The sequence below is a fragment of the Agelaius phoeniceus genome, chromosome 31, assembly GCF_051311805.1.
Source record: "Agelaius phoeniceus isolate bAgePho1 chromosome 31, bAgePho1.hap1, whole genome shotgun sequence".
In the NCBI taxonomy this organism is placed as follows: domain Eukaryota; kingdom Metazoa; phylum Chordata; class Aves; order Passeriformes; family Icteridae; genus Agelaius; species Agelaius phoeniceus.
This window is the reverse complement of record NC_135295.1, coordinates 4949884-4965396: the sequence shown is the minus strand read 5'-3', so window position 1 is coordinate 4965396 and position 15513 is coordinate 4949884. Positions and strand designations below refer to the sequence as shown.

The window sequence follows — 15513 nt, the reverse complement described above, 5'->3', positions numbered from 1 at the left end:
GTGTCCTCAGCCCTGTCTCTGTCCTCGCAGTGCCCGTGGCCAATGACACCATCACACCCGGTGTCCTGGACGTGACACTGCAGGACACAGGGACACACAGGGATACAGGTGGGGTCACACGGGGTCACCAGGGAGTGCAGGACCCCTGGGGTGATGGGTGACCCTGATGTGTCCCCCTCCGTTTCTTGCAGTGGCCACAGGGGTCGGTGGGGCCCTTTTGTTCCTGCTTCTGCTCATGGGTGTCATTGTGGCCTGGCACTGGTGGCACCGTGTGGGTGGGAGACAATGGGGGGACGGGGGTCATGGAGGGGGTGAAAAGGCCTCCAGAGAAGTGTGGCCCTAGGGCAGCACCCACAGCCCCTGACTTGGGAGGGGCTGAGCCCTCAGTGTCCATGGCTCAGAGCCCTGGGAGCTGTTGGAGGGTCCTGCAGGGATGTTGGGGGTTCTGTCAGGGGTTCCCCTCCCTGCCAGGCTTGGGGTTCTGGGGGCTCAGGCTGTTGGTGCAAGTGGGGTGGGTTAGGGATACTGGGGGGGGGCCTGGGGAGGATTGTGTGTCTGGTGGTGGTTCAACATTCCCAAGGGTGGATGGGGGCCCCTGGGCCTCCAAATTCACCCCTCCAGTTTTCCTTTGCAGATGCCAGGAAGCACCAGGAAAGGTGAGGGCAGGCTCCAGCCATGATACACCTTTTACCCAAACCCCCAGCACCTCCCATCCCCTTCCACACACCCCCTTATTCCACAGGGCCCCCCAAGACCCCCTGGCACCCTCAGTGGAGGATCCTCAGGCGACATACATGGAGCTGCAAAGGCAACCGTGGGAGCCCAGTGACATCTATGACAATCTACACCAAAAGTTGTGATGCTCTGGGAAGCGGGAGGCACTGGGTGACACTGGGGGTGCTCCCTCCATGGCTCCTGTGGTTGCCCATCCTTCCAAGGGATGGGTCAGGGGGAGGCTACACAGGGCACCCTGTGCTCCCCATTTCCTCTCCCACTACCCCCAAGGGCTCCCCCATCCCTTTTGCTCGTACCTGCAGGGGCTCCCCAGCCCCATCCAAGTGCCCAAGTACCCTCAGGGACTGCCCCATTCTCTCCCCACTGTGCTTGCAGTACACCCAGGGCTGCCCCATTCCCCCTCCCACTACCCCTGTCCCATCCCACTGTAAAAGGGGGAGTTGGGGAGGATTCTTGCTGAAAGGTTTCTCAGATGAAAATGAAGCACAAACACGGCAATATTATATCTGAGAATTGTTTATTGATAAAGGAGGGTAAGGGTTCTTACCAAAGGGGCAGAGAAGGCAGTAGAAAGGGAAAAGGACAGAGAGAGAAACAGAAGACAGGGACAGCGTTACCGCAAGAAGCCCGGGCGCTCTGTGGGCATCAGCTCGGCAGATGGAGTGTGTGTGCTGCAAGCCAGGGCGAGCCCACATGGCTTTTGTGAGTGGCTGGGCGTGATTTCCAAGGACGGCACCTGCGTGTCTCTGGCATTGCGAGCGATGGCTGCAGGGGCTGCTGCGGGCTGGCTGCGGGCTGGTGCTGGGCACTGGTGGCACTGGGCTGGCTGCCGCGGGCTGGGGCTGCCGTGGGCAGGTGCAGCAGGCTCGGGGCTGTGGGCAGCGTGGGAAACGCGGCAGAGGCGGCGGGTGGGTGCAGGCAGCATCCGCTCCATCGGGGAAGCAATGAAGGAACGTCCAGGAGGAGCAGGAATGAGCTGCCTCGGGGAAGCAGCGAAGCAGGGAAGAACGGGTGCGGACAGGGAAGAAGGACCACCGGGAGGAAAAGGTGAGGGGGAGGAGTATCGGTGATATTTTTGCCCAACGTCCGGGAGGAATGATGCACTTGACTCCATCTTATCAGAAGGCTAATTAATTACTTTATTATACTTTATTATTCTATACCATATTACATTACATCCAAACTGAATCTGCCAAGCACTCAACTGCACTCCACTGCACACAATCTCATGACTGTCAGCCAACAATCCACACACACACACACCTGGATTCAATTGGTCAGTGAATCAAAACACTCACACCAGAATCCAGTTACCAATTCCCTTCAGGTAAACAATCTTCCACAATGCATTCCACTTGTGAAAAACACAGGAGCAGTAAATGAGGTAAGAACTCTTTGGATCATTCTTTGCTTCTCTCACTGCTTCTCCCAGGTTCAGAGAATGTGAATCCCACAGGGGAGGAGGGCCAAGCTGACCCTCTGAGCAAGCCCCTGATCCCTCCAAGAAACCCAAAGCAAAACACTCCTGTTGTGTCACAGTTTGCTGCTTTGATTTGCAAAGGCTCCTCCCACAGCCCGATTTCCTGGGATTTTTTTCCTGCGCACACTTCCACACTCTGTCCCACCAGCCAGCAGGGATCACTCACAGCTCAATCACTGGAGCTTTCTCTCCCCTGATTCTCTGTTGTGTGAAGCCTTGCCAGGGACAGGGTTCCCAGCACATGTTCATTTTTCACCTCATGTGTAGCATATGTTGAGACAGAAATCAAAATCAGATTTTTTCCTCTTAACCCCAGTGTGCTTAGTGGCTCTGCAATCCCCCTCCCAGTGCTCCCACTAAGGTGGCTTACTGGTGCCCGTCCCAGTTCCAAAGGGGTACAGGACCTGGTTCCCTGCTCCTGGGACAAAAATGCAGCTCTTTGGTTAAACAGGCAGAAATGGTGTTTCTTTGTTCTGCTCTGTCAAGGAAGCTGAACAAGGTGGGAACCTCCATTAGAATGGAAAGTACAACCCCCATCTCTCTGAATTATTGTAACATTGAAATTATGGGGCATTTAGGCAAAAAAGTGGGAACAGGAATACAGTTCTTTACTGGTATGTATTGTGAGAAACAAAGTAATGGAAGTTGACTTTCGTGTGATAATATATGAATTGATATTACATTATTGATTATCTTGTTGATTAAATATTGTGATGTTGTTAGGACAGTGACATGTATTGTGGAGTGGCTGATGTTGTTGGGGTGCCCATCCAAGGCTGGGGCCCAGCCATTGCCCAGCCCTGCTCTGCCCAGCCCCAGGTGGCAGCCAGCACCTGAGGGTCCCCCCTGCCCCCTTGGCTTTGATTCTGGCAGCTTTAGAGCTGCTGCAGAGGTGAGAATTCTGTGGGGGAAAAAGGCCCTGCCTGTGGTTTGCTCAGCCCTGCAAGAAGCAGAAATCACAAAGGCAGCCCAAGCAGTGGCTCTGTGAGGGCCTTTGATGGTTTTCAGAGCAGGGCTGGCTGGAAACTGCCCCTGCAGAGGCAGCTGTGGGGGAACCAGTCCAGAAGTGTATTAATTGATCCTCTGTCCCTTTGCCCAAGGGACTAAGAAATCCACAAAACTTCTGCAAATCCCACACCAATCTGCTCAACAACCTGGCTTGGACCCTCCTCCTCTTCCCTGCCTTGCCATGGATGGACAGTGCCCGGATGCCCCGCACCCACCACAGCCGCTCTCTCACTGCCCTCCACACCCGGATGGGGAGAGAAAATTGAATGAAAGGTTCCTGGGTTGAGACAAGGACCAGGAGAGATCACTCATCAAATCCTGTCAGGGGCAAAACTGCCTCGGAATTAGAGATATGAATTGAATTTATTGCTGACAAAATCAGAGCAGGGTAAGGAGAAATCAAATAAACCCTTCCATACACCTTCTCCCTGTTATGAATAACTGTGTAGTCATTGGCTTTCACTTTTATATTGGTTTTTCCAAATTATTTTGGTATAATACAGTTTGTAATCACTTTTTAACTGCTTTTGATACACTACAATTTTTGTCAGCCTTTTACCCTAATCCCCGTGTAAAATATATATTTATAGTGTAATAAATATATTCTAGTTTAGGCACTCACAAAGTACCAAGATAGAGACAATGTGCTGTGTATTACAACATTAACTGTTGCAGAAGTAGCTAATACCTTTCTTTGTGTAACTAAGTGACAATGGTGAGAATAACTCAGATAATTTTGTGAAATAACTAATGTTGATTTAATGTACTAGTGGATTATCTTATCTGTATGAGAAGAACACATTGACAAGTAGTGAGTAAATAAACATCAAAAAAGAGAATGCAAAGAGGAATTTACCACTGACCCTTCATTTATCAAGAACTGTCAAACCACAGAACAGGGGGGACTTGTGAGAATATAAAATATTTAAATTTAATCTACAGTATGGTGTGTACTTTATGAAAATTAATCAAGGGTCAAACTAAGCAAAAGAATTCCCGGAACATGTAAACTGGAAAGAGTGTTTGAATATGTATAACCCTCCTGAGTATGTATTTATCCAATACAATGAAAAGGTATGTAAGGAGAATTGTTGTAGTTAACTGTAGGCCTCTGGCAGTTGCCAAGCACCCAGCATGCTGTTTACTGTCCCTTTTATTCATTATTAAACATTTACAAATTTTAAAGAGTGAGCCTTGTTTCTCACACAGTTTAATCAAACATGTCACTTTGTGTACAATAAGAGGGAAAAACATTGTGTGCCCCCCTGGCTCTGGGAGGGGGAATGAGGAGCCCTGTGGGTGCTGTGAAGAGGAAGAAGAGACCCCTGAGGGGAATCGATGCCCCCAGTGCCCCCAGTGTCACAGCACATCATCGTAGTCACAGGGGTCCCACTGTCCCTCGTGGGGTCCCGACAGCTCCGTGTTGGTCACTTGTGGATCCTGAGGTGGGGCAGGGCTGGGGGACACCCGTGGGGGCCCTGAGAGAGACACCGGTTGTGGGGATCTGGTTGGGGGGGTGACACCTGTGGGTGACGTGTCCCTGTCCCCCCCTGTACTCACCCTCTGCCCACTTGGTGCCCCTGATGTGGGTGTTGAGCACAGCCCCCTCCTCCACGGGGACATCCTGTGGGGATAAAGGGGGGCCTGGGTGGTGTCTGGGGAGGGGGAAAGGGGAGTCCCAGCCTGAGCCCCCCACTCACCTGTCCTGGAGCTTCCTGGCAGCTGCAAGGGAAAGGGGAGGGGGTGACCGTGGGGACACTGGGACCCCTGAACCTTCCTGGGACCTCGACAGGTCTCATCACCCACGGGACCCCCAAATCCCCACTGCAGCCCTGATTCCCACCAGATCCCTGACTCCCCCCAGAGACTCTGAGCACCACTGAACCCCCCGGAACTTCTGCATCACTGCAGTGCCTCCAGTCCTCCTGGTGCTCCCAACCCTCTGAGCCCCCAGAACCTCAAGCCTGGCAGGGATGGGCACCCCCAAACTCCCATAGGACCCCAGAAAGATCCCCCAACATCCCTGCACATCCCTCCAGGACCTCCAAAAATGCTCCACGAGCTCCCTGTGCCACACCAATGTTCCTCAAAGCCCACCCAGGGAAGGCCCTGGAGCCCAACCAAGACCCTCCAAATTTCCCCCAGATCAATCAGGACCCCCAGCTGAGGTCACTGCAGGCTCAGTGTCCCCCAGCACAGGGGCCCTGGGTGCTGCCAATCTCTGCCTCAGCTCTGGGGGCTCCCCCTCACTCCAGGACCCCCCATCCCCCCCGTTGTCACCCACCCCGGTGGTGCCACCAGTGACAGCCCCCGATGACAGCCAGGAGCAGGAGCAGGAACAGGAGGGTCCTGCTGACATTCACAGCCACTGCTGGGGACAGAGGGGACACATTGGGGTCACCCTGAACTGCAGGCATCCTGAACACCCCAACAACCCCGTGTGACTCCACCTGTGAGCAAGGATGACTGAGGTGTCACCTCCAGGGCCAGCTCAGGGCTGAATGCCCGGAACACACGGTGCCCGTCCTGTCCCAGCTGGTTGGTGGCCACGCACTGGTAGGTGCCCGAATGTCCCACTTCAACGTCACTGAGCTCCAGGAGGGGACCCTGGGCCACCTCCTGCCTGTTGTGCAGCCAGGTGAAGGTGACAGGGGCTGAGCCCACCTGCACTGAGCAGTGCAGGGTCACGTTGTCACCTGCACGCACCTGGTGTGACAGGGGACCAGGGGTGATGGTGGCATTGGCCACGGGAACTGTGGGGACACAGACAGGGCTGGCACCTGGCAGGGTGGGATGGGGGTGCTCTGGGTGGGGTCATCCCCAGCCCGAGGGTCCCGCTCACCCAGGACGGTGACATTCATGGGGTCACTCTCAGCCGCGCTGTCCCCGTCGCTGACCCGGCACCGGTACTGGCCGCTGTCATTGTCCCCAACGTGGCGCAGCTCCAGGCGGGGGCCGGTGCCCAGCAGTGCCCCCGAGCCCTCCCGGTGCCAGGAGAAGGACAGGGCACCTGTTCCCATGGTCACTGAGCAGTTCAGCTCCAGGCTGTCCCCGAGTGCAACCTGTGCCCCGGGGGGCTGTGCTGACAGGGACACCCCCAAGGGCGGGACCCCTGCAGGAGAGGGGGACACCAGGGAACAGTGAGGGACCCAGGGGGTTCAGGGAGGGGCAGGGGAACTCCAGTGATGGAGAGCGGGCGCAGAGATGGAGGGGGGGGTGTGCTTCGAAAGGAACCCTGAGGGATGCTGGGGGGGTCAGGGAGGGAACACCTGGAAAGGGAGGTGGGCAACACCAGGGCAGGTACGGGGACCCAGGGAGGGGATGGTGTGATCTGGGGAATGTGCAGAGAAGTCAGAGAGGGGTGATGGGACCAAGGGAGGGGTGAGGGTACCCAATGTGGGATGGAGGGAAACACGAGCCAGGAATGGGGGGACCTGGGGAGGGACCCCGGGCAGCAATGGCAGGACACGGAAACGGTGCCAGGGAAGGATGGGGGTACTCATGTAGGGGCTGGGGGGGTCCCAGGGAGGGACCCAAGAAAGGATGGTGGGAGCCAGGGAGGGATCCGGGAAAGGTTGGGTAGCCCAGAGTAGGCATCAGGGAGGGCTGGGTGATGCCAGGCAGTGTGGGGGACCCAAGGAGGCTGTGGGGGCTCCCCGTGCCCATCCCCACACTCACTGCGCACCGTGACGCGGAGCCGGGCACTGCTCTTCCGCACGGCCCCACCCTGGGAGTGCACCTCACAGCCATAATTCCCCGAGTGGGAGACCCCCACGGCGGGCACCAGCAGCTGCGGGGACCCCTGTGGGCCCCCCACCACCTGCCCGTCCCGGTAGAACACGTGCAGGAGGGGGGCTCGGGGCCGCAGGGGGCTGGGGGTGCTGAGGCAGCTGAGAGTCAGGGGGGACCCCTCGGTGGGTGTGGGGGGACCCTCCAGCACCGGCACCGAGAAGAGCTCTGGGAAGGAGAGGGGAGGTGAGGACTGTGACTCTGAGTGCACTGGGAAGTGGCTTTGGGGTTGTCAAGATATTGGAGTTCCAGCCATGGGGGTGCTCACCCTGCACTGTCACTGTCACTGCTGCTGACCGGGACTGCCAGGACCCCACCAAGCCCCCACAGCTGTAGCGGCCGCTGTGGTGCAGCTGCAGGGGGGGCAGGGACATCTCAGTTCCCCTGAGGGACCCCCCGAGATCCTTCTCATCCCGGTAAAATCGCACCCTGCTGAGATGGTTTTCCTGCCGGCCCCGGCAGCGCAGTGTCACTGTGTCCCCCTCCAGCAGTGTCCACGCTGGCACCTGCAGCACCAGTGGGTCTGTGGGACAGGAAGGTCACATCTCACTGATGAGGCCATTCTGAGGTGGGTGCCCATAGCACCAGGGACATCTGGGTGCTCTGGAGAGCAGTGGGCTGCACTGGGATGTCCCTGTGTGCAGGGCACAGGCTCTCGCCACATGAGGGGTGTGAGGCCACCCATGGAGTGGAGCCCACCCTGACCTCTCAGGGGCCACCCTGATCATTAAAGATCCACCCTCACCATCTAAGACAGTCACGGGGGGGCTGCGCCTGGTGCCGGGTCTGTCACATGTGTAGGTGCCACTCTCGGTGACACTGAGGCGGTCACGTCCCTGCTGCCCCCAGCGCTGCCCGTCCTTGTACCAGGTGGTGGCACCGGGGGTCCCCGAGCCCTGGCAGGTCAGTGTCACCCGGTCCCACAGCACACCCGGCCTCCAGGGGGGCTCCACCAGGAGCTGGCTGGTCTGGGCACCTGTGGGTGACAGGTGACACCAGCCTGCCAGGGCCAGCGAGGGGCTGGGGACAGTGGGGTGGGGCCATGGCATCCCCTGAGGACTCACCAGCGAGGCCGAGGGTCTGGGCTGGAAGGGAGAAGGGACAGGGCTGGGTGGGGGTGGCACTGCAGGGAAGGAAGCACCAGGGTACAGGGTGTGGTGGCTGTCCCCAAAAACTGTCCCTGTTGGGACAGCATTTCTTGTGGGAAAGTGTGTGTGGGTGGTCTCAAAAAGATTTGGAGAGGCAGGGGGACATGTCTGTGTCACAGCCACCCGTGCACCACATCCCTGTGGCACAAACACCTTGGGAACAGGGACACTGAGGCCACCCTGGGCTGAGGCAGAACATGGGGACACTGTGGACACTCCTGGCACGAGGACACCACAGAAACAGCCCATGCTGGCTCAGGTCATCCCCACCAGCTCATGATCCCATCCCCATGATCCCATCCCCATGGCCACATCCTCATGGTTCTTGTCCCCTTCTGTCCCTGCATCCCAGTTCCCTTGTCCTTATCCCCAGAGTTACATGAGCCCAAAGGTGCCAGTCCCCACATTCCTGTCCCCACATCCCCATCCCCAAATTCCTGCCCCCCTATTCCTGTCCCCAAAGCCACCCTACATCCCCAGTCCCGCCAAGGTCCACTGTGGGTAACATGGACTGGCACTGCTGCCATTGGGGACCTCAGGGGACCCTGCCGCCCCCCTGTGCCCCCTCCCCATCCCTGGGGTGTCAGGCCCGTGCCCGGGGCACTCACCCCACAGGAGCAGCGCCACCTTCCCGGCCATCCCGGTGTCCCCAGCCATGTGCACTGGCTGTCACTCGCTGCTCTGGCCACTGCTCCCCTGGCTGGCGGCTCTTTGGATGAAGGGGAAGGAAGCGAGGTCACATCCGTCCCCATGCATAGGTGGCCCTTGGTGGGGGCAGGGTGGAGCTGGGCACAGGATGGGGATGAGGGTGGGTGGGACAAGGTGGGAGATGTAGTTTGCAGAAGTGGGGGGCTCGGTGGGTTTGGGGAGCCAGGGATGGATGTCCAGGGGAATGTGGTCCCTGAGGAGGGGGAGTCATGGGTCTGGTGGTGTCCAGGGCTGAGGGGACTCAGGGATGGGAGTCCCAGGTGATCCTGGGCTCCAGGATTTGGGGTCATGAGATGGGGATGCTGGGGGAATGGGGGTTGTCCATGGGAATGGCATTCCTGAGAGAATCAAGGTCATGGAGGGAGGGGGATATCAGAGGACTGAATGAGCAGGAGAGGGTTCCTTGGGAATGGGGTGCTGGGCCATGGAGATCCTGGGGAATGTCAGTACTGGGATGGGGGTCCCAGGTATGAGGGGCCATAAGGAATGGGGATCCCATGTTTAGATTCCAGGAGGAATGGGGGTGCCAGGGATGAGGAGTTGCTGGATGGGCTAAGGAGTCTCAGCTCCTTCCCTGGGTGCCTCAGATTTTGGGGTGACCCAGAGCAAGCAAAGCCCCCCTGGGATTCTTGTTTCCTGTGCAGGCATCACATGGGGGTCCTGGGTAGCACGGCCTCCGTGGCTCCAATGTCCTTGACTTTTTTGTGTTTTTATTGCTTTTCTTTCCTTATTTTCCTCACTTTTGTGCCACGTCCCCTCTGCCCCCGTTCCTTGCTCAACAATCCCGGAGAGCATCTGAGCAGTGACTGGGTTGGGGGGAGCCAGGAGAGGGGGAAAATGGGGAGCAGGGGGTGCAGGGAAGGGTGGGGAGGCTGTGGGGGATGGAGGTGTTGGGCTGTGCCCCCTCAGCACTTTCACTTTCCTTTTCCTGGACAAGAAGGAAGAGGCCGTTTGTGCTGAGAGTCAGATGGGAAAGGGGGGGTTTTGTCCTGGGGGGGCACATCCAGAGGCTCCTGTCCAGGGGGATCCTGTCCCAGGGGGTGACACATCCTGGCATGGGGGGTCCTGTCCCAGGGTGTGGCAGTTCCAGAAATGTCCCTGCACATTCCTGGCCGGGTGCCTGTCCCAGGGGTGGCACATCCTGGGGACCCCTGTCAATGCAAGGCTGGGGCCCAGCCATGGCCCAGCCCCACTGCACAGGGATGGCCATTGCCCAGCCCTGCTCTGCCCAGCCCCAGGTGGCAGCCAGGCCCTGAGGGTCCCCCCTGCCCCCTTGGCTTTGATTCTGGCAGCTTTAGAGCTGCTGCAGAGGTGAGAATTCTGTGGGTGGAAAAAGGCCCTGCCTGTGGTTTGCTCAGCCCTGCAAGAAGCACAAAACCCAATGGGAGCTCAAGCAGTGGCTCTATGAGGGCCTTTGATGGTTTTCAGAGCAGGCCTGGCTGGAAACCCCCCCTGCAGAGGCGACTGTGAGGGAACGAGTCTGGAAATGCAGCAATTGATCATTTTGTCCCTCTCAACAAGGGACTGAGAAAACCACAAAACTACTGTAAAGACAATAACAATCTGCTCAACAACCTGACTGGAACGCCCCTTCTTGAAGAAAATCTGCAGACTTCTGGAACATCATGGAAAGAATATTTGGGTTTGGGCTCTGGCCACCAAATAAGAGGGAAAAGTGTGGAAATATTGAGCAGGGGCTGCACACGAGGGGCTGGGGAACAGGGGTGTCTCAGCAGGAGCAGGGAGTGCCCAGGCAGGGGAATTCAGGGCAGGCTGGAGTGGATTTACCAGGGAATCAGACCCTGAGGCACACAGGGGCATTTCCACTGATTCCTGTGCACTGTCCCAAGCATGGACAGAGCTTCTCCCCTTCCTCCATGGGAAGTCAATCAAGTTTCAGTGTAGGAATGAGAAAACTGGGGAGAATTCCTAAATATGGCCCAAGAAACGGCTTCCTTAGGGGCTGGGTTGCTGCCCAGCAGGCAGGGAACAATCCCATGGAGCTGTTGGACACTCATGGAGATTCCACACTCTGTGTTATCCACAAGCAAACGCTGCTATGGAATGCAGCAGGGGGCTTTTAAAGGGAACCAAAAAGTCTCATTTCATTGTGATTTGTGTTTTATTGTGAGGGTCTTGTTGAGAAAGCAATGGATTCTATAAACCAGAGTATTTTATACCTTGCCAGATTGATTTTTGCTGATTTTGTACTTTATTGGGAAAAAAAAAAAGGTGTGGGGAAGATTTATGCCTTTTTTCTATGGATGTATAATTTTGTCACAGTCAGTTGGGCATCAAGTGTTTCCTGGGATGGCTGAGCCAGGAAATGGGGGGACCGGACCCAGGGGTGAGTGGGGAAGGGACACAGAGACTCCCAGGAGATCCCTGGGGTGCCCCAGGGTGGGGACTGTGCTGGGCTCTGAGTCACCCTAAAATCTGAGGCATCCCATGAAGGAGCTCTGACCCCCGTGCCCACCCAGCCACTGCCCATCCCTGGCACCCCCATTCCCCTGGGAACCCAACCATGGGACCCCCATTGCCTTGGTCTCTCCTCCCTGGGGACCCCCATCCCAGGACTGACATTGCCCAGCCCCACCATTGCCTTGATCCCATCCCATGGGCTGCTTCTTCCCCAGAACCCCTATTCCCGAGGGTCCCCTTTTTCCCCCATGCACCCCCAGCCCTGGCACCCACACACCATGACCCCAAATCCCTGGGGACCATGTTCCCACAGCACCCCCATCCCTGAATGCCCCCAGGCATGGAGACCCCAACTCCACTGGACGCCCATTCTCCTGGACACCCATCCTTGGTTCCCCAAATCCCCTGAGCTCCCCACTCCTGGCAACAGCATCCCCCACCACATCCCCAGGCTGTCCCCACCCTGCCCACAGCCTGTGCCCAGCTTGTGGCCACCCTGCCCCCACCAAAGGCCACCTACACATGGGGACAGACGTGACCTCGCTTCCTTCCCCTTCATCCCAAGAGCCGCCAGCCAGGGGAGCGGTGGCCACAGCAGTGAGTGACAGCCAGTGCACATGGCTGGGGACACCGGGATGGCCGGGAAGGTGGCGCTGCTCCTGTGGGGTGAGTGCCCCAGGAATGGGCCTGACACCCCAGGGATGGGGAGGGGAGGGGGTACAGGGAGCTGCGGGGTCCCCTGATCTCCCGAATGCCAACAGGGCAAAGACCCCTGTGTGACCAGAGTTGTGGGGTGGCTTTGGGGACAGGAACAGGGGGACAGGAACAGGGGAAATGGGATATGGAGACAGGGACAGGAGGATGGAGATGTGGGGACAAGGATGTGGCAGAAGTAACCTTGGGGCTTGGGCCGCTGTGGAGACAGGGACACAGGGATGCAGGGACAGGAACAAGGGGACAAGCACCATGTTGATGCGCCATGGGAACAGGTGCCACCAAAATGGGACCATGGGGACAGGGCCATGGGAATGTCGCTGTGGGGCTGGCAGGGGTGACCTGTACCCACACAGGGACACAGCTTGGCTGCTGTGTCCCTGTCCTCGAGACATATTTGCCACCCCAGTGCCCCCACAGAGACCTTTTGGGGACAGACACCACACCCTGTGCCCTCATGCTGCTGTCCCTACAGTGCCAGCCCCACCCAGCTGGTGAGTCCTCGGGGACTTCTCCTTTCCAGCCCAGACCCTTGGCATCGTTGGTGAGTCCTCGGGGAATGCCATGGCCCCACTCCACTGTCCCCAGCCCCACACTGGCCCTGGCAGGCTGGTGTCCCAAGTCACCCACAGGTGCCCAGACCACCCAGCTCCTGGTGGAACCCCCTGGAGGCCGGTGGTGCTGTAGGACTGGGTGATCCTGACCTGCCAGGGCTCAGGGACCGCCGGTGCCACCACCTGGAACAAGGATGGGCAGCGCTGGGGGCAGGAGGGACTCGACCTCCTCACTGTAACCCTGAGTGGCACCTGCACCTGTGGCAGACCTGACAGTGTGTTCAACCTGCCTGTGAACATCTCAGATGGTGAGGGAGGTTTGGCTGTCCCCAGCCTGGCACCCTCTAGACCCCGAGGGCTCTGGGTGGGCTCCGCACCATGGGTCACCTCCTGTGTTACCAGAGCCCGTCCCCTGCTTTGAGGACATCCCAGAGCATCCAGTGTGCAGAAAACTATGTGGGTGCTGGGGACACCTGGTGCGCTGGGTGTCACCCAGTGGGGGGATCCTTGTGACATGGGGACCCTCCAGATGCCTGAGATGTGACAGGACCCCTCTGTCACCCAGACTGGCTGGTGCTGCAGGTGCCAGCATGGGCACTGCAGGAAGGGGACACGGTGACACTGCGCTGCTGGGGCTGGTGGAACAGAACGGTCAACTCAGTGTCCTTCTACCATGAGAAGAAAGAGCTGCAGATGGTCCTCAATTGGACCGAGCTGTCCCTGTCCCCTCTGCAGCTGAACCACAGTGGCAGCTATTGCTGCAAAGCCTGGGTGAAACCCTGGGGGTGGAAGGAGTCAGCGCCAGTGACAGTGACAGTGCACGGTGAGCACCCCACTGCTGCCACCCTGACATCTCCACAGCCCCTCCCCAGGGACTCAGGCTCACAAATCTCCCTCCCCTCTGGTGCCAGTGCTGGAGGGTCCCCCCAAGCCCACCCTGGGGGCCCCCCTGACTCTCAGCTGCTTCAGCACCCCCAGCCCCCTGAAGCCCCAAGCCCCCTCCTGCACGTGTTCTACCGGGACGGGCAGGTGGTGGGGGGCCCGCAGGGGTCCCCGCAGCTGCTGGTGCCCACCCTGGGGGTCTCCCACTCGGGGAATTACAGCTGCCAGGTGCATTCTGAGGGGGGGCCGTGCGGAAGAGCAGCACCTGGCTCTGTGTCACGGTGCACAGTGAGTGCGGGGATGGGCACGGGGAGCCCCCATGGCCTGCTCGTGTCTTCTGGTTGGGTACCTCCATGTCCCCCTGACACCTTTCTTGGGTCCTTCCATCACTCCCCTTGTCCCCTCGCCCCTCTGTGGTGTGACCCCATACCCAAAATCCCCCACTACACCCATCCCCCCTGCCCCTATCCCCCCACACCGGCTGCCAGCCCCTCCCTGTGGCCTCAGCCCTGTCTCTGTCCCCGCAGTGCCCGTGGCCAATGCCACCATCACTCCCAGTCCCCTCTCACACCAGGTGCATGCAGGTGACAATGTGACCCTGCACTGCTCAGTGCAGGTGGGCTCAGCCCCTGTCACCTTCACCTGGCTGCACAATGGGCAGGAGGTGGCCCGGGGTCCCCTCCTGGAGCTCAGGGACATCGATGGGGGACATTTGGGCACCTACCAGTGCATGGCCACCAACCAGCTGGGACAGGACAGGCACTGTGTGTTCCGGGCACTCAGCCCTAAGCTGGCCCTGGAGGTGACACCGCGGGACAAAGGGACACACAGGGACATAGGTGGGTTTACACAGGGTCACTGTAGGGTGCAGGACCCCTGGGGTGATGGGCGACCCTGATGTGTCCCCCTCCGTTTCTTGCAGTGGCCGCAGGGGTCGGTGGGGCCCTTTTGTTCCTGCTCCTGCTCGTGGGTGTTACTGTGGCCTGGCACTGGTGGCACTGTGTGGGTGGGTGACAGTGGGTGGATGGGGGTCCCAGGGAGCTCCTGAGGCCCCCAGAGTTGGGGAGCAATAGGGAAGCACTCCAGCCCCAAAATTTTGACCTTGTCTGAAGGTCCTGTGGAGTATGATGAGGTGCTGGAAGGTCCTGCATGGATGTTGGCATTTCTTTCAGGGGCCCTGGGGGTGATGGGGTTTTCTGTCCCTGGCAGCTTTAGCTGACTTGGTCAGAGGGTTGGGAGAGGTTCATGATTTCTGGGGGGCTTCGGGGATTCTTGGGAGTACCTTGGGAATTTAGGAATCCTGATAATATTCAGCGCCCTGGGACCCCAGTCACCCATCCCCTCCTTCCTTTGAAGCTGCCAGGAAGCAGCAGGAAAAGTGAGTGGGAGGCTCAAACCAACCGCTCTCCTTTTTCCCAAACCCCCAAGACCTCCCATTCCCCCCCCCTCCCCCCACATCCCCTTTATTGCCTCAGGGCCCTCCCGCATCCTTCAGCCCCCCCAGAGGAGAGGGAGGTGCTGTACACCCACGTCGTGGTCACCAAGAGGGCAGGGGATGAGTACGGGGGGGGACACACACACAGAGGGACATGTCACCCACCAGTGTCACCCCACCCAGATCCCACAGCCTGTGTCTCTCGCAGCGTCCCCCCATGCCACCACCCTCCAGCATCCCCAGCTGACCAACACGGAGCTACGGGGACCCCAGGGGCGACCGCGGGAACCCGGTGACATCTACGGGAATGTGCTGTGACACTGGGGGGAACTGGGGGCACTGGGGGTCCCCACCCATGGGCACCCACTCGTGTCTGTGCTGCCACTAAAACTGCCCCTCCTGCACCCCATCGAGGCACAAAGATGCCAAAGGGCTGAGAGAAGATCAATTTCCTGAAACCGCAACGAGAGACAATGAAACCAACAGCAACCTCAAAAAGGTTGAGTCCAAATGGTCATGCAAGGACCGATTTCCAGGAAAAGCCACAACCAGGAACAAACCCCAGATGTTTCCCTCAGCACGTTTCTCCACCAGAGGAACTGGCACGGCCCTGGACCTTCCTTGCTCTGGTGGCCAAAG

At 58.6% G+C, this 15513-nt stretch overlaps 1 protein-coding gene and 1 long non-coding RNA gene across 2 annotated transcripts; both read right to left on the bottom strand.

The window, feature by feature from the left end:
* Positions 1-4103: 4103 nt before the first annotated feature.
* Positions 4104-5591, bottom strand: LOC143696255 (uncharacterized). The gene is made up of 3 exons (XR_013185685.1): positions 5508-5591; positions 4784-4945; positions 4104-4701 (listed from the first exon to the last, which is right to left on the bottom strand). It is a non-coding gene; the product is annotated as an uncharacterized LOC143696255 (long non-coding RNA).
* A 29-nt stretch (positions 5592-5620) lies between these two features.
* LOC143691879 (Fc receptor-like protein 3) lies at positions 5621-13794 on the bottom strand. The gene is made up of 8 exons (XM_077191911.1): positions 13789-13794; positions 8788-8869; positions 8077-8097; positions 7758-7988; positions 7281-7535; positions 6902-7180; positions 6066-6335; positions 5621-5976 (listed from the first exon to the last, which is right to left on the bottom strand). The coding sequence occupies exons 1-8, from the start codon at positions 13792-13794 to the stop codon at positions 5621-5623; spliced, it is 1500 nt and encodes a 499-aa protein (XP_077048026.1).
* Between the last annotated feature and the right edge of the window lie 1719 nt (positions 13795-15513).

What these genes read in the sequence shown, in the direction of transcription:
- LOC143691879 (XM_077191911.1), bottom strand. An exon ending in ACACCGGGATGGCCGGGAAG is followed by an intron (nt 8,098 to 8,787) that starts GTGGCGCTGCTC and finishes TCTCCCTTCCAG; the next exon opens with CCCAGACCCTCGGCCTCGCT. An exon ending in GCTCCGCGTCACGGTGCGCA is followed by an intron (nt 6,336 to 6,901) that starts GTGAGTGTGGGG and finishes CCTCTCCTGCAG; the next exon opens with GGGTCCCGCCCTTGGGGGTG.